Source organism: Symphalangus syndactylus, chromosome 14 (genome assembly GCF_028878055.3).
Source record: "Symphalangus syndactylus isolate Jambi chromosome 14, NHGRI_mSymSyn1-v2.1_pri, whole genome shotgun sequence".
NCBI classification, from domain to species: domain Eukaryota; kingdom Metazoa; phylum Chordata; class Mammalia; order Primates; family Hylobatidae; genus Symphalangus; species Symphalangus syndactylus.
In genome coordinates, this window is record NC_072436.2 from 50,652,392 (window position 1) to 50,670,578 (window position 18,187).

The 18,187-nt window shown below is 43.9% G+C and overlaps 1 protein-coding gene across 3 annotated transcripts; it reads right to left on the bottom strand.

Annotated features, from left to right (window-relative positions):
* Nucleotides 1–328: 328 nt before the first annotated feature.
* On the bottom strand, nucleotides 329–17,758 carry CNOT11 (CCR4-NOT transcription complex subunit 11). 3 transcript variants are annotated; one of them, XM_055240728.2, is made up of 7 exons: nucleotides 17,061–17,758; nucleotides 12,893–13,057; nucleotides 8,204–8,356; nucleotides 5,539–5,741; nucleotides 3,739–3,941; nucleotides 1,504–1,600; nucleotides 329–1,420 (listed from the first exon to the last, which is right to left on the bottom strand). In XM_055240728.2, exons 1-7 carry the CDS (start codon nucleotides 17,572–17,574, stop codon nucleotides 1,223–1,225), a joined length of 1,533 nt encoding a protein of 510 aa, XP_055096703.1. In that variant the 5' UTR covers nucleotides 17,575–17,758; the 3' UTR covers nucleotides 329–1,222. The 3 variants fall into 3 exon arrangements, with proteins under 3 accessions (XP_055096703.1, XP_063473696.1, XP_063473697.1); XM_063617626.1 differs by lacking the exon at nucleotides 8,204–8,356 and having other exon boundaries at nucleotides 17,061–17,714; XM_063617627.1 differs by lacking the exon at nucleotides 12,893–13,057 and having other exon boundaries at nucleotides 17,061–17,711.
* Nucleotides 17,759–18,187: the final 429 nt, after the last annotated feature.

Sequence of the window (18,187 nt, forward strand, 5' to 3'; positions counted from 1 at the left end):
TCTCTGTTGCCATCATTTTAATTGTCTGAAGGCATTCCTCTGATAGATGGGCTTAGTTCATTACTTCCTCTAAGCAAACATTGTTAAACATTTCTTTTGTAAGAAAAACTAAGACAATTTATTATAAATCTTTAGTACTGCTCTTTCTCCAGGGTTTTAAGACTGGAACTTGTACTTATCTTAAAATCACAGGCTTGGTTTCCTTTAACTTTTTCAAAGTGTTAGAGAGTAATTCCTGTTGAACAGATTATCTCCCTGTAAATATGCTTTGAAGATACCTCAGTAAAAGGAATTTCTCATGATTTCTTAAAGTAAAAACTACATCAGATAACAGTTGATAAAAAGAACTTTAATGGAAGGCACTGTTGTCCAAAATCACATAAAGGATAAGAGCCCACGCGGTACCACCTTGCTCTCCTACTTCTCAAACCCACATCCACCACCCAGACAGGAGGGTGCAGACCCCACAGGAAATTACCTCCCAGAGCACTGACTGATATTTTTCCTTAAAACAAAAAAATGGCTGTCTCAAACTATTAACAGAACATCTTAAGAGAAAAAAAAAACGATACCAGCTATTACAGCCTGGTAATAGAAGCAGCTTTCTAAGAGTTCCCAAGTTTATAAGAGGCCCAAGAAATGCACTTATTCTGTTGTCTATTAAGCCTCCATGACAAGGAGAAAGTTATAAGTAAATCCTTGGTTTATCAGGAGTTAACAGCTATGTGCCTCATGAGGCGTTAAGAGCTGTGTGCATAAGCAGGTTAAAGAACCAAACTCCTGTTTGCCTCTTGATGGTTCAGAAACATTCAGCTGCTTCCACCTCTAGGACAAATGCTTAAGAATTTACTGTCATCAACATTGGAACTTCACGAAAACAGGATTCCTGGTTCATCAGAAGCCTGTATTAATGAAAAATGCATTTTGTTCTTTAGTGCTTAAAAAAAAAAACTCATCTACTTTTTTGCGGAACTTTTTTTGGGATAGCCATTCCTCCTATGGATAGTCATCAGCAAGATAACTAAAAGACACGTTTTCCCCAGTTCTTATAAAAAATTCATCTCATGGAAAAAGTCATCCAAGAAAGCAAAACTTTGCTTTAAGTAGATAAAGTACTGTTTATATGCATTAGACCAAGCAACCCACTCAGGGTTTTAACGGTGTAAAAACTAAATCACAGTACAGCTGAACAGTGAATGGATGGGATGGTTCTGATGAGGTATTATTTTGACATTTTGGTCTCAGAAGGTGTTTCCCCAGTATCCAATGTCTTCAACAACCGGAAAAGACCAGCAGCTTCTCGTATCCTACTGAATTCAATACAGAATGCCTGCACTTCTATAAACAAATCCTGTACATTAATAATTTTGTTACGGATCAAGGATTGGAGAAACACACACACAAGACGCACCAACCGATTCTGAAAAAGGAAAAAAAAAAACGAATGTTAGTGTGCTCATTTTCCTGGCAGGCATTTATAAAATTTACAAAAATTTATATTACCTGCATATATTTATCCTTAATCTGTTCACAAGTAGAGATGCAATTTGATATATAAAGGTGAATAAATTCAGGAGGTAGATCAACAGCTGTAGTTAGTCTGTTTCATAAAAGAAAATTTGGGCCATTAATTTCATTTGCTAACATTGAAAAACACTGTTAGCCATAAAATAACAAAATTTGCCTTGGTCATCTGGTGGAATTTTCTGACATATCCAATTCCCTAGTTTTAAATATACTTGGGCAAGTTAACCTAAGAGCCATACCTACTTACTCATAAATAACACTTTTTAAAATGTCTCTACTTACCATTTACATATCGCAATTATTTTTTTGAGCCCTGTCCCTGAGTATTCTTGGTTAAATCATAAGTCATGGTCTGTTATTGGAATTTAGAGTCATAATAAAGGCCAAAGCCAGTATTTTCCAAAGGATTACATGGAATGTTTTATGGAGAAAAACGTGTGGGGTGGGAACAGGAATTCCATACTCAAAGTATAAATTTCCAAAAGAAGATTAATATATGCTGCCTTTTCTAAACTTATCAGACCTCAAAACTTTTTTCAGTAAGGCATGAGGAGGTAGTGCTCCAAGGACACTGTCATGAGCTGCTGCAGTCTCGAGATTTGTGTGTCGCCAACAAACGTGTTTCACGCTTAGGGATGATGCACTATGATAGGTATCGGGAGAAAACAAACAGGACCTTGTTTGAATTCCATGATACTGAGCAGATAGAATCACATTGATAAAAAGATGTGGTGATTCTGCATCTTGGACTCAGGGCCAAATGTCTGGTAGGGACAAGAACTGCTTTAAGAATATGGTGAAAGGGAAGTGAACACTCAGCGTGGTTAATCCGGAGGACCTGCACAGGACTGGGCCACTGAAAAGAGTAAGTCTTCACTCAGTAGGGGAAAGACTGGAACAAGGAGGGGGAGATGTGCAGCAGCACATTTTCAACAAGCAGCTAGCCGGTTTTGCCAGTGACCAAGGTTAAAGTTAAAAATTAATTTGGAAACCTCACGCTTCTCCCTCTCCTACCGCTAAAAGAACGCACTCTCCTTGTATGCACATATTTCCACTCCCTCGGCTTCCAGCTGGGCTTTTTCTCCCCCAATAGTTGATGAAAAAAGGACACATTCTGTAGTTCAGTTTCACATAGATTTTTCAAAAATCCCCAACTTACAAACAGGTGTTCAAAAACTATGCTCTCACTGAAGTTTAGTTGCTTGGCACTCAGAATGGATTTCCCCATATAGGAGGACCATATAATTTATCATCCAAAACAGGATACCATGTGAAAGGGAGCTCAGGATGCAAAGCCTCCACCAGGACTCTCAGGCACACCTGAACCTCTGGCCACTCTGCACATAAACAACTTAAGCCCTCCAGCCCATCTAATTCACAATTTACCTAAAAGATATTTGTAAAGAAAATACTTTAAAATGCAAACACTGTACAGCACACATCAAGAAGGGAAGACGTTCTGTTTTCCTGACAGTCAAGGATGGCAGGGTCAGGAGACTGAGGGTCAGAAAGGCTGGGAGAAGAGCACAAGGAAGCTAGGACGGCATTCCTAGGATTCTCAGCTCTTAAGGTCCATATTTTTCCACACAGCTGTTGGTCACTAAGAAAAAATAGTATCTATATTTGTACAGGGATGAAGATATGACTGTATAGGGAAATAAATTTCAGCAACTGGCTGGCACAGTGGCTCACGCCTGTAATCCTTGCACTTTGGGAGGCTGAGGTGGGCAGATTACTTGAGGTCAGGAGTTCGAGACCCACCTGACCAACATGGTGAAACCCTGTCTCTACTAAAAATACAAAAATTAGTCGGGTGTGGTAGCACACACCTGTAATCCCAGCTACTAGGGAGGCTAAGGCAGGAGAATTGCTTGAGCCCAGGGGGTGGAGGTTGCAGTGAGCTGAGATCGTGCCACTGCACTCTAGCCCGGGCAACAGAGTGAAACTCCCTCTCAAAAAAATAAATAAAATAAATTTCAGCAATTAAGTTTCATTTATGCTTCTACTAACACTAAATATGTTTGAAATCCTACCCTCAGTTCTTATTAATGCATGCTAAATTTACATGTAGTGAATGCTAAGGGTTAGATTATTTCTTTAATAGTTAATCTTACGCCAGTAATACCAAGACAAAAATCTGTTACAATTTTTCTTTCCTGGCCATCTAATCTGTATCTATCCCCACACATTTGATCAAATCTAGAAACTTACCGATTTACAACTTCCATTGAATGTAAAGACATGTCCATATTGACCAGGACAGAGAAATACTCAGTGATCTGGCTTGACTGCATTAATTTCAGCAACATTTCTATAGCGACTAAAGGGTTGTTTTCCACAAGGTCAGGAAGTTTGGCTGGGGTGAGGCCAATATGGTAGACAAGTTTGGGGTCTTTTTCCAACTCACCAAGGAGCTAAATACACCAGATTTTTAAAGAGAGAGAGAGAAAAAGGGTCTTGAGTCAATTTTTTTTCCCATGTATATGAAATAAGCATTTTATACAAAAAGCTACAAAACTATCTGCATTGAACCAACTTCATAAATTTCTTCCTTCAAACCCATGATGTCTTGACATTTCTAAATTTACATTTTAATTTTGAACAAACTAAGATGCAAACACATCTAAGACAGTTTATAAATAATGCTAGTGATTCCTATTCCTGGACATCAAACCAGACTCCATACTGTCTGGTCAGATAAAATACTGTCTGGTTGTAACAATGTCAAGTCCTTTGCAGGTTTTTTTTCTGTCATCTGTTGTAACTAAAAATAATCTTAATGACCAACTAGTTCTCCCAAGAAACAGTCCTGCCCCACCCCACCCAGGTGGAGACCAGAAATACCTGAGAAGGGGGCGGAGTGGGAAGCAGGACAGCTGACCTGCTACGAGTCATCAGTTTGCAGAACTTTACAGTTCAAGTCACACCCACACTTTGTAATTCAAACAGGTATCCTCAAAAGACTTTTTCTACCAAATAAGCACTTCCTCTTTAAATGTCCTATGCTTTTTTTTTCTGTCTACTTCTGTGTTCCACAGTGGACTGTGTTTTCAGGATGGTCTCGTGAGCAAAGTGAACTACAAACATCGCTATTATTTCATTTTGAAAATGGTATTTTTGGTGGCAAACTTGATAGGAGAGATCATCTCCTAAAAAGTTCTAACTCAAAAGTGTGCCAACTGGATAAAATTCACCAACCAGTAGAAGAGTGGCCTTGCCTTTCCTGAGGAGAGTCATCCAGTCTCGCACTCGGGCAGTGGGGGCTACTTTAATCTCAAATCCACCACGATCCAGCTGTGTGATGGGGGCAGGTTCCCCTTCCCAGTCTTGTTTTCCTCCCTACAGCCTGTCAGTAACTCCACTTTCCATCAGAAGCATTACCGTCAGCTCAAACATAACCATTGTGTAAAGTGTCCCACTGTACACAGCAGTGACACCCCCACTACCCCACCTCTCCCAGGGACACACTGATCACAAAGAAGTTAGAACATTTTTGCCATCAGACTTCTTGCCCCACGACAGCAAAATTACCAAAGAGTAGAACAAAGCTTCAGAGACCCAAAAACCTTTGCAACTTCCTACTGCTGACTCACAGTGACAGGATTAGTTTATTGCTTACCACTTTCCAAAAAACAAAAATAAACTCTTGTTGGATTAAAGATAAGAAAATGCTCACAATGGCCAGGTGCAGTGGCTCACACCTGTAATCCCAGCACTTTGGGAGGCCAAGGCTGGCAGATCACTTGAAGCCAGACCAGCCCGGCCAACAATGGCAAAACCCCATCTCTAATAAAAATACAAAAATTAGCCGGGTATGGTGGTGCATGTCTGTAGTCTCAGTTGCTGGGGGCGCTGAGGCACGAGAATCACTTGAACTCGGGAGGCAGAGGCTGCAGTGAGCCGAGATCGTGCCACTGCACTCCACCCTGGGCAACCGAGTGAGACTCTGTCTCAAAAACAAATTTTTTTAATTAAAAATAAAAAGATAAAATGCTTACAATCAATACACACCTGTGTTTGTTGGGGAGAGGATAAGGGGCTTTTGAAGGCTTTGGCCATTATTCGCTTGATCTCCACACCAGTGCTATTCTTAACACACATCGATTTATCCCACTGGATCGCGTGGTCAGGCTCCGTGGGGTTTAGCCAAGCCAGTTCATCCTCACAAATGTGGAGTGGAGGCGGTGGACGAATAAACTCGGGTCGAAAATGGCCTGTAATGAGAGCAGTGACAGTTGCTCCTATCAGGAAGCTAACATCTCTACACATCTCACACATTTCACTTAATAAAGTATGCAAAGAAATCTCTTGATGACATGACTAAAACTCTCATACTTCAAAATCAGAAGCAGGAATGACACAGGAAGTCAGGGTTTCAGTCAGAAAGCAAACGACAATGAAAGAACACTATACCAGCATGACGCCAGAGAACAATCTATTCACTTTCGGAGAAGTGAGGAAAGCCTGGCAGTGGTCTGCCCATGCTGCACTTGAGCATGACCACTCAACAGCAAAAGGGCACGACTGCTAAACGGGTGAAGTCTTTTGATGAAAAAATTAAATAACTGTGTCCTCACACATCCTATTCTTAGTTACCACTATTTGTTCAGCTGCCACTACGATTTGTACTAGTTTTATCTTTGCATCTTATAACTGAAGTAACAAATTACGTGGCGATGAAACAGCAGGAGGAAAAGTATGGTTGCCTTTTGATATTTCGAAAGGAACGTGGAAACCGTCACGAATTCCTAAATTCACAAATACTATATTCATTTTCAGAAAACAAAAGTACAAAAGGAAAATGAAGTGGTTCAACTCAACTATTTTATAAAACAAGATTCATCCCTGAGTTAGGCCGGGCGCGGTGGCTCACGCTTGTAATCCCAGCACTTTGGGAGGCCGAGGCGGGCGGATCACGAGTTCAGGAGATCAAGACCACGGTGAAACCCTGTCGCTACTAAAAATACAAAAAATTAGCCGGGCGTGGTGGCGGGCGCCTGTAGTCCCAGCTACTTGGAGAGGCTGAGGCAGGAGAATGGCGTGAACCCGGGAGGCGGAGCTTGCAGTGAGCCGAGATCACGCCACTGCACTCCAGCCTGGGTGAGAGAGCGAGACTCCGTCTCAAAAAAAAAAAAAAAAAAAAAAGATTCATCCCTGAGTTACAAACCCACTGAAATAAACGCTGGCTAGGACTTCTGCTGAACCAATTTCACATCTCACATGGTTTCCACATAGGGCAGGAGTGGCTTATTCCTGTCATGGATCCTAGCCCTGCCAAATTTGAGAGTCTACTGTTGAGTTTACAGAAAATATCTACTTTTTAGTTAAAAATCATCACTTTATCTTAAACATCTCCACTGCCTCTTCACTTACCTCACCAGGACTAGCATCTGAATCTCCCTTCAACCACTTACAAAAATAAAGTTTTCAACAATTTATGAGAAGTACTACTTATGTGATAAAGAGAGAGTTCTTGTGAGGTGGGGACACCTGGTGTTTGGCTAGACCCACTTATTATGAGTGATCTGCTTTTCACATATCTTCCTGGTGACCTATGCAATTTAGAGTTGTGCCCAAGCAAATATAAGAAAGAAGCCATTACATGCCATGGACATTTCAGTCACACTTGTGACTAGTGGATACTTCAAATATTAAACCTATGTATGCCAAAGATCTACTGTAAACCAAATGGTACAAAAGTCACTGTGTGAACTTCAAACTCATGGTGATACTACACTATCATCTGGTAAACAAGTTCTCATTCCAAAGCAGAAAGCTTGCCTTCATAATTCAAAGCACACAGAAGCCTATAAAATAGATGCCAGGTAGAGTGGTGCATGCCTGTAATTCCAACTACATGGGAGTCTGAGGTAGGAGGATCCCCTGAGGCTCAAGGGATCGAGTCCAACCTGGACATTATAGCAAGACTCCATCTCTTAAAGAAACCCCCCAAAAAATGCAGCTATATTATTTCAAATTCTACAAGTGTTTTCTTTGAATTAAAGTAAATTAGGAGCTTATAAGAAAAACTTTAAAATGGAAAAGGAAATGATAGCGATAAGATTACTTAAGAGGTATAAAACAAAAAGATAGTGAGCTGCTACAAAAAGATTCATTTCAGTAAAATCAGAATCTGTATTTTTTAATTTTTTCGTTTTTTTCCTTTTTGAGACAGAATCTCACTCTGTCACCCAGGCTGGAGTGCAGTGGTTCAATCTCGGCTCACTGCAACTTCTGCCTCCCAGGTTCGAGCAATTCTCCTGACTCAGCCTCCCGAATAGCTGGGACTACAGGCGCTTACCACTACACTCGGCTAATTTTTGTATTTTTAGTAGAGATGGGGTTTTGTCTCCTTTCAACTCCTGACCTCAAGTGATCCACCTGCCTCAGCCTCCCAAAATGCTGGGATTACAGGTGTGAGCCACCACGCCCAGCCTGTATCTTTAGGTATGCATAGGATAGACGTGCAACAAACAACTCGGCATGCATTTTTCTTAAAGAATTGTCACTGAACATCTCTACTATGTTCTAGACACTCACTACACTAGAAAGATTCACACTAAATTACAATTTAAGTCATAATAAAAATAAGATGATGTCTCAAAAACTGAAAAGTCCTAGAGGATCCTGCTGACAGAATAAAACCAAGAGTATAAATTAATTTATATATACCTACTTTCAATAGGTGGCTTTGGTCCACTGACTAAAGCTTCTGTGATCTGAGAGGCAACTGAGCTGTCAAATCCAGAATTAGAAGAATCCGGGTCTGGGTCACTGAGAATACTGGGGAAGCTCGCTTTGCTTTGCGTTGGCAATTCAGATTGGCGTTCTGGAAATAGGAGACATTTTAAAATTATGGACATCATGAGGAGAGTGAAAAGACAAGCTACTAACTGAGGCAAGCTATCTGTAACAGAGAAAAACAAAGGGCCAGATTCAGAGAGACAGTGAGAGAGAGAGAATGTGTGTGTGTCTGTACGTACAGCAGGTCCTCACTTAACGTTGTTGAAAGGTTCTTGGAATCTGCCACTAAGTGAAATAATGTATAACAAAACAATTATTTTTATCAATGTTATAATAAAACAATGTTGATGAAACAGTGTTATTCAAGGACCTGCTGTACATCACTTCACTTAAATCTGCAGTTTCCAACAACCTGTCAGTGATGTTAAGTGAGGACTTACCGTACATATATTTTTAAATCAATGTTTTAAAAAAAGAAAGAACCCGCCAGGCGCGGTGGCTCACGCCTGTAATCCCAGCACTATTGGAGGTCAAGGCGGGCGGATCACGAGGTCAGGAGATCAAGACCATCCTGGCTAACACGGTGAAACCCTGTCTCTACTAAAAAAATACAAAAAATTAGCCGGGCGTGGTGGCAGGCGCCTGTAGTCCCAGCTACTCGGGAGGCTGAGGCAGGAGAATGGGGTGAACCCGGGAGGCGGAGCTTGCAGTGAGCCGAGATCGCGCCACTGCACTCCAGCCTGGGCGACAGAGCGAGACTCCGTCTCAAAAAAAAAAAAAAAAAGGAACGAACCCAACAGGAAAAAATGGACTAGTAACTTTAATAAGGATTTTATTTAAAAAGCTTGAATGGCCAAAAAAAATTTGAAAAGATGTTTAATCCCATTAGGAACTAGGGAAAATCCAGTTAAAACACAAGATACTATAACATACCCATCAGATTGGCAAAAATGTATAAACTTGACATTATCAAATGCGGAAGAGGATGTAAGGTAACTTGCACGGTGCTACAGGAATGAAAAATGGCAAAGCAACTTTGGAAAATAATTTGACACTTCCTTATAATGTTTACATGTGCATTTCTTTCCATCTAGGAGACACACTTCCACACGCGCCCCAGAATAATGTGCAAGAATGTTCACAGCAGTATTATGTCCATCAACAGCAGAATGGACACAGAACTTGGTACTCCACAGTGTAAAGGTACCACAGCAGCAATGAAGGGCAGCCACTGCAGTTACACGCCATCAGCATGGACTCATCTGTCAACCCTCAACAGAAGGCAGGCACAAGAGAATAAATGCAGTACGATTCCACATGTATAAAGTTCAAGGGCATGCAAAGTGAAACTATAGGCAGGCACAGGAGGGAAGCAAATTGAGGATGATTATCACAAAGATCAGGTTAGTGATGAGGCAGCCACTGGGAGAAACAGGGAGCCTGTAGGCTCTGAAAAAATTCTTTCTTAACTTGGATGGCAGGTTGCTCCAGGTTCACTTAAATTCCTTTAAAAAGTGAATGCATGTTTTACTTCAGATTGTGTAATTTTAAAAACACGGGGCTAAGTTCCTGATTAAAGAACTATACAAATCAATAAAAGACCATCAACCCAATGGAAAAATGGCCAGAGATACATGAAAAGACGCCCTAGACATATAGCATCTTTTCTCATTCACTTATTAAGAGAAATGCTCACTAAAATTATCCTGTAACGCCATTTAAAAAGATCTCAGATTGTTGAAGTACAAAAAGTTAGATAACATACTATCAACCGAAATGTGAAAAAAAAAGATAAATTGGCCAGTTGCATGGTAAACTAGTAAGTGGCAGGTGTTTGTCAGGAATAAATCATAAAGAAAAACAAAACCTCTGAAATGAAAACTCACTGTTAGGGTAAAACTTCACCCCTTGTAGTCACTTACGTTTAACTTGTGTGCTTGTTTTTTTAAAGTTAAGAAAACACAAACTGCATCATCCAAAAATACACCTTTGGTCCACGGATGCCACTGTAAGACAACTGAATTTTAGGCCTCCAGAGAGAAGATCTGGGTGGCTAGCTCCAGAGTGGAGAGGCATGCTTGCTTTTTCTTTACACGTGTGAAGAGGAATTGATCCGGACATCTGCAATCTGGGTAGAGGACGGCAGGCAGCAAGCTTAGCCACTCGGCCAGGCTTCTCAGCCCTTACTCTAGACATGTGATCCTTCCTCCACGTGATATACTTCACAGCTTTCTTACAGCTGACTCAAGGCATCCCAAGTTAGAAGGAAGGTCAGATGTGATTCTCACTTTATTATGATAAAAAAAACTAAATACTATAAATAAATATTATAATAAATACTAAGCTAGAACCATCAGAATACATCACTTCTGTATCCAGTTTTCAAAGTATCTTTGGTGTTTGTCAGGAATAAAAGTAATCATTTTATTTCTATTAAATTATATCTGGCACTAGTGGCTAGGACTTTTGTACTGATTAGTACAACCTTAAAAAGTCGTAAAAAGATTTCTTTCGGTTTCAGAACATAACCATTGTTACACTGTTCTTGTCTCTGCTTTTGTAACAGGGTCTTACTCTGTTGCCCAGGCTGGAGTGCAGTGGTGCAATCATGGCTCATTGCAGCCTTGACCTCCCAGGATCAAGCGATCCTCTTATGTCAGCCTCCTGGGTAGCTGGAACCACAAGTGCACACACCACCACACCCAGCTAATTTTTTTTTTAAAGTTACTTTTGTAGCGACAGGGTCTCCCTATGTTGCCCAGGCTGGTTTTAAACTCCTGGGCTCAAGTGATTCTCATGCCTCAGCCTCCCAAACTGCTGGGATTACAGGTATGCGCCATTGCGCCTGGCCCCATTGTTATATTGTTAATACCCAATAGTTTAAAGGTTCACAATGTTCCAAAGGAAAAGCTGTTTACTGCAACATGTCACCTTATATCAGAAGCCAAATGTCACAGGTTTATGAAGTCTAAGAAGGATGGGGCATTGTCAAAATTAATACTGCAGCTTACTTAATTACAAAGTCAAGGGTTCACAAACCCAGCTACATATTACAATTTCCCTGTTGAGTTGCTCTCAAGTGAGAAAATGAATGCTCACAGCAGGCAAGCCCAAAGTGCCTCCTCTACTCCTTCAGAACTCAGAGAGCCTCTCTCTGACCACCAGTTCTCCTCCTCCTATTATTTTCTGTCAGGACACACTGTTTACTTCAAGAGCACTCATTCATTTGCTTACATGTTTAACACAGAATGTGCCAGAACAATCCTGAACAAGAACAAAGCTGAAAGTCTCATACCTCCCGATTTCAAAACTTAGTACAAAGCTACAGTAATCAAAACAGTGTGGTACTGGCAGAAAGACAGACATATAGACGAATGGAACAGAAAGCCCAGAAATAGAAAGCCCTTGCATATATGGGCAAATGATTTTCAACAAGGATGCCAACAGAACATTGGGTTTTGGCTATTCAGCGTCCCCTGAGACAGGTCTCACGATATCGTGCAGGCTGGAGTGCAGTGGCACAATCACAGCTCACTGCAGCCTCGATCTCCCAGGCTCAACTGATTCTCCCACTTAAGCCTCCCAAGTAGTTGAGACCACAGGCATGCACCACCACGCCCGGCTAAGTTTTTAATTATTTGTAGAGACAAAGTTTCCTTATGTTGCTCAGGCTAGTCTTGAACTCCTGCCCTCAAACGATCCTCCCACTTTGGCCTCTCCCAAAGATCACAGGCATGAGCTACTACGCCAGCCTTTCTTCAGTTTAAAGATGGATTTTTCTTTTTTTGAGACAGACTCTTGCCTTGTCACCCAGGCTGAAGTGCAGTTGCATAATCTCAGCTCACTGCAACCTCCGCCTCCCAGGTTCAAGTGATTCTCGTGCCTCAGCCTCCCAATTACAGGTGTGAGCCACCGTGACTGGCCGGATTTTTCTATTTCTGCAAAAAGCACTGTTGGAATTTTGACAGGAATTGTGCCAAATCTGTTGATTGTTTTGGGTAGTATTGACACTTTAACAAATATTAAGTCTTCCAATCAGAACTTTAAAAAAAAAAAAACCCACTAAATTTTATCCAGCTTTCTTCTAAAACAAAAAAAGCAATCAATTCAATTGAAAACTCCAAATGAATTTACATGCTATTAGCATCCAAAAATAAAGAGTTCCATTTATTTATTTATTTATTGAGATGGAGTCTCGCTGTAGCCCAGACTGGAGTGCAGTGGTGCGTTCTCAGCTCACTGCAACCTCCACCTCCCGGGTTCAAGCTATTCTCCTGTCTCAGCCTCCTGAGTAGCTGGGATTACAGGCGTGCACCACCATGTCTGGCTAATTTTTTGTATATTTAGTAGAGACAGGGTTTCACCATGCTGGCCAGGCTAGTCTCAAACTCCTGACCTCAAATGATCTGCCCACCTCAACCTCCCAAAGTGCTGGGATTACAGGTGTGAGCCACCGTGCCCAGCCAAGACTTCCATTTAAGATCCAGTACTAAAACTACTTTTTAAAATGGATGATACTAACCTTTCAGCAGTTAGAAAAAACATCATTTTAGTAGAGTCCTCAACAAGACAGGCCTAATATTACCACACAGAAATGCCCAAACCACTGATTCCTCCTTACCGGCCAAGGCTAACTGAAGCCCACTAATGTCCACAGACTGGCCCATGTTTCCAACATCCATCAGTGCAATCTGGCGAGGCGTCTTTTTGAAGAGTTCCCGTGGGGGTGCCAGCATCAGCTGGGAAAGAAAAAACTTTTCTGGTGGAGTTATAGGAGGTAAAAATCCTGCAAACAAAAATGTATAACGATTTCTCCAATGGTTACTTTTAAAAATCAACTTGAATCTGGTAAAATCAGTACTTGCTACTTGCCACTTCAAGCCACATAGTTTTAAGAACTAAATTATGATTAAGTTTCAGTCAACCAAATATATACATTTACAAACTATGTAATTAAATATGTCATTTGAAATTCTATGATCTGTGGCCCTATCAATGAAACTTAAGGTTTTTGTACCTGTTAATTTTAAGAGTTAAAGAAAGAGGAAAGAAACACAAAACGCAGCCTGGCAGTCAAAGACAGGTTTTCTTTAGTTAAAACATCGGCCAGGAGTGCCTCTCAGGTTTTAATTAAAGAAAATCTGTCTTTGACTGCCAAGCCGCGTTTTGTGGTTTTTTGTTTGTTTGTTTTTGAGATGAAGTCTCACTCTTGTCTCCCAGGCTGGAGTATGATAGCATGATCTTGGCTCACTGCAACCTCCGCCTCCCGGGCTCAAGAGATTCTCCTGCCTCAGCCTCCCAAGTATCTGGGATTACAGGCACCTGCCACCATGCCTAGCTAATGTTTGTATTTTTAGTAGAGTCAGGGTTTCACCATGTTGGCCAGGCTGGTCTTGAACTCCTGACCTCAGGTGATCCGCTCGCCTCAGCCTCCCAAAGTGCTGGGATTATAGGCGTGAGCCACCGTGCCCCACCTGGTGTTTGTTTCCTCTTTAACTCTTACATTAGTAACTTCATTTTCTTTTTTTTTTTTTTTCTTTTGAGATGGAATCTCACTCTGTTGCCCAGGCTGGAGTGCAGCGGTGCAATCTCGGCTCACTGCAAGCTGTGTCCCCCGGGTTCACGCCATTCTCCTGCCTCTGGCTCCCGAGTAGCTGGGACTACAGGCGCCTGCCACTACGCCCAGCTAATTTTTTGTACTTTTTAGTAGAGACGGGGTTTCACCGTGTTAGACAGGATGGTCTCGATCTCCTGACCTTGTGATCCACCCGCCTCGGCCTCCCAAAGTGCTGGGATTACAGGTGTGAGCCACCGCGCCTGGCCCAATAACTTCATTTTCTAAAGTGCCTCAATTCCTGCAAAGGCTAAAGCTTATATATGCAAGCAAAAACAGACACTATAGTGCTCGGAAATGCTTTTCTTTCTTCTCTGTTTCCACTGTGTAGAAATTGAATAAATAGAAGAGCAACCAGCAGCAATCCTGATTCAACACACGATGCAGCTACAAATTCCCACAAGGCTGAATGTTCCTTCCCTTTTGTCCCATGTCCAATTGCTCATGAAGCCTCATCTCTCCCACTGCAGCAATGTCACCAGGCTGCATTCCCTCAGCTCTAGTCCCCACTCCTCTCTTGCTGGGACTACTCTTGCCCCCTCTACTGACTTCCCCAGCTCCCAGTTTTGACCCCTGCTCACCCACCACCCATAGTCCACACTTCCTCTTACCATTTAGTTATATCTCTAGAGTACAAATCTGATCACATTACTTAACCTGTTTACACAGAATTAAACCCAGATTTCTACACCATGACAAGACCCTTCATAATCTGCTCCCACCGCACCTTCCTAATCTCACTTCTTGACCTTCTCTCCCATCCATGTACCCTACACCCCGGTTGCACAAAATCCCTCAACTTCTACACCCCCCCCCCTTTTTTTTTGAGGCAGTCTTACTCTGTTGCCCAGGCTGGAATGCAGTGGCGCGATCTCAGCTCACTACAGCCTCCGCCTCCCAGGTTCAAGCAATCCTCCTGCCTCAGACTCCTGAGTGCTGGGATTACAGGAGTGCACCATCATGCCGGGCTAATTTTTGTATTTTGGGTAGAGATGGGGTTTGGTCATGTTGGCCAGGCTGGCTTCGAACTCCTGGCCTCAAGTGATCTGCCTTACCTGGCCTCCCAAAGTGCTGGGATTGCAGGCATGAGCTACTACACCCGGCCTTACACCCAGTTTTTTAATAATACCTGGCAGAGCCACTCCTGCCCTCCCACCTGCATCCCTAGTCAATATCCAGCAAAAAATACCACTCCTGAGAATTTCTCCGGCTCCACAGGTGGTCGTTCCTTCCTCTGAACTACCCAGCATTACACAATCACAGCCCTGCCTCTGTTCAGAGTCATCTGAAAAGCATTCTGAAGACATACCCACTAAATGTCTTACCCTAAACATACAGTATCAGCAGCTCTGGGAGTGGAGTGTTGGCACTGGTATTTTGTCTTCTATGTTATCTACACACCATCCCTACTTTAATAATGGTATAATAGTGGGTAACACTCACAGGTACTCTTATTCTTTGTAACAACTCTACCAGCTGGGAATTGTTACTATTTGCATTTTACAGATGAGGAATCTGAGGCACAAAACAGTTAAATATAATCCATCCATGGATTCCTTCTCTGGCGACTGCCATCCCACCCATGGCAAATCTGTGTGTACAATGCGGTCTATGGACTAGGTGTGGGTTTAGATTCACTGTACCTGAAAATGACATTATGTAAGTCACGGTTCCTTTGCCTCACTTGTTCTTCAGAATTCAAAGGGCCTTCTGACCTAAATCCCACAGTGTCCCAATCCTCTAATACAAGCACCCTAGGGTGGTTGTCTGTGTGTGTATGTGTGTGTGTGTTTAGCAGCTGTCACCCTAACTCACTGCAGCCTCAAACTCCTAGGCTCAAGTGATCCTCCTGCCTCAACCTCCTGAGCAGCTGGGACTACAGGTGTGAGCCACCCCATGCCCAGCAATTTATTTAATTTTTTGTAAAGACAGGGTCTTACTACGTTGCCCAGGATGGTTTCAAACTCCTGGCCTCAAGCAATTCCCACCCCCCAACTCCACCACTTCGGCCTCCAAAAGTGCTGGGATCATAGGCGTGAGCCACCTAGCCAGGCCTAGGTGGTGAGTTTTGACCACAAACCTGTGTTACATTCACTTTCTGGGCAGTCACAAGCTTCTTAGAAGCAGGTTAAGTACCTGTACCCTAAAGGCATCTCAGGCCAATACAAAGGGTTGCCCTTCTTAGATAAGGGCACTACAGGATACCTATCAGAAGATCCTGATGGGGTGCGCGGCAGGAACACTAACTAGAAATGCGGCCCTCCTGTACCATAAAAACAAACTCCTGGTGTTACTTCAAAATCTACTGCCTTAGCCTTGACTCACTGTATAGCAGGCCCTACCTATACTGGTTAAGGAATGTAAGATCAAGCTGTTTCCTATCTCTATGTGCTTCCTCCACTACACTGGTCCCTAAATCCTTCAGGTCCCCTTGTCACCATGCCATTTTTCTTGTTTTCTGACTGCAAGTCTTCTTCCAAAGCAAACCCACATAAAGCGTCTTCTGCTTGAGCTTAAAAACAAACAAAAAATGCAGCCTCGCACCTAACCTACTCGTTTGATCTCACCAATGCCACACAATGGTAAATACATTTTACATAATGTATACCACGCATGCACTTTACATAATGTCCAGTAAGTCATGTGTTTCTAACCGCGAGATCATCAATTTGAGACTTTCTATCCTCTGTCCCCATCCCAAACAGGCTAAGGAAGGCGGCTGCAAAGTCTTTAATGGTGTTTCATGTGTATTTCCGCCCACCAACTTCTTCAGCTTCTTAATACTGATTTCCACGTACTCCTTTGAGACTAAAAACCGGGGACAGATCCAGTCTTATCATTGGTTTTAACTTCACACACCACAGACGGGTTTTCGAAGAACGAACCGTATTTGAGACACTAAACATGTCAAGACCTACACTGAGCTGTATGATGTGATGGGGTGTACAGAGAAATCATTTTCGGTGTCAGGAACTTGCAATTAAGCTACCACCTCTCCATTCTTTAGAGTTAAGGCGGGGAGGGAGTGAGGGGCGTGGGAACGCAGAGGGAGGCGGAAAAAGAGGATGATCATTTCACAGGGATAATTTCCCTTTCAGGTGAGTTCCCAGCAGCGCAGGTGGAAAGCTGCGGAATCTAACGCTATCCACACGGCACAGCTGGCTTCAGGAGGTACCTGAGAGCGGAGGGCGGTCGGGCTCCTGGCCGCCGCGGGCGGGCGGCGCGGGGTTGAGCAGGTGCGCGAAGCTGGCGGCGAAGGGGTTGGCGGCCAGCGGCTCGGTGCGGTACATCTCCCAGAGCAGGTAGAGCGCCGTGAGGCGCTGCGCCGCGCTGGGCAGCAGGTCTGGCTGCTGGAGCAGCATGACGAGCACCGAGCCCAGGCGGAAGTGGTCGGCCTTGCTGAAGTAGTGGTGGAAAGCGGTGGACAGGCCCTCGAAGGTGCTGCCGCCGCCCGCTTCCTCCGATATGATACTCAGCAGGCTCGAGAGCTCCTTCGGGGTCAAGCTCATCCTGCCCGCGGGGCCGCCCGGGCCTCTGCTCCCGGACCCGGGGCCGCTTGCTCCGCCTCTGCCGCCGCCGGAGCCCCCGAAGCCGCTCCTGGACGCCGACCCTGCCGCTTCCCGGGACCCTCTTTGCTCCGCGGCGGTGAGAAGCCGGCCAGACGCCGCGCTCTCCCCTCCGCCGGGCATCAACGTCGCTCCCCTTCCTCTCTTCCCGGCCCGAGGGGCCCTGGCGCCGGCTCGCTCCGTCCCCGCGGCCGTAAAGCGCGCTGTTACACGACAGCGTCGCAAACAAAACACGTCGGGGAAACCAGATCGCCGCGGAGAGGGACAGCGCCCAGCCAAACGGAGGCTGATGGAGCGAAGCCAGGAAGAGGATGCGGAGACGCGGGGTAGGCGGGGCGAATTGGCAGGAAGCGGGGGCGGGGCCCGGGAAGGGAGGGGAGGGGACGGGAGGGGAGGGGAGGCGACGGGAGGGGAGGGGAGGGGAGGGGACGGGAGGGGAGGGGCGGGGCGGGGTCGGGCCGGCGGCCTTCAGGGTTAGGGCTGCGGAGGTCTTGCTGCAGGAGAGCCGGGGGTTCGCATGCGTTTGCGCAGCTGCGAGCTTAAGCCGCCCTTTGGCGGTTCCCAGGACAGTTCCTGGTGCCAGACGGTCCCAGTAAATGCTGTCTACGTTATTATTTGGAAAAATGCACCTCAGATATTAACTATTTTCTTAATATAACATCCATAAGTATTCGTCGTAAAAAGTATTGTAAATGCAGGCCGGTCGTGGTGGCGCCTGCCTGTAATCCCAGCGCTT

Coding starts and splice junctions, on each gene's coding strand:
- CNOT11 (XM_055240728.2), bottom strand. CDS start 17,574: ATGCCCGGCGGAGGGGAGAGCGCGGCGTCTGGCCGGCTTCTCACCGCC. Junction 1,601..3,738: donor TCAATGGAAGTTGTAAATCG/GTAAGTTTCTAG, acceptor TTTATGAAACAG/ACTAACTACAGCTGTTGATC. Junction 1,421..1,503: donor TTAAGGATAAATATATGCAG/GTAATATAAATT, acceptor TTCCTTTTTCAG/AATCGGTTGGTGCGTCTTGT.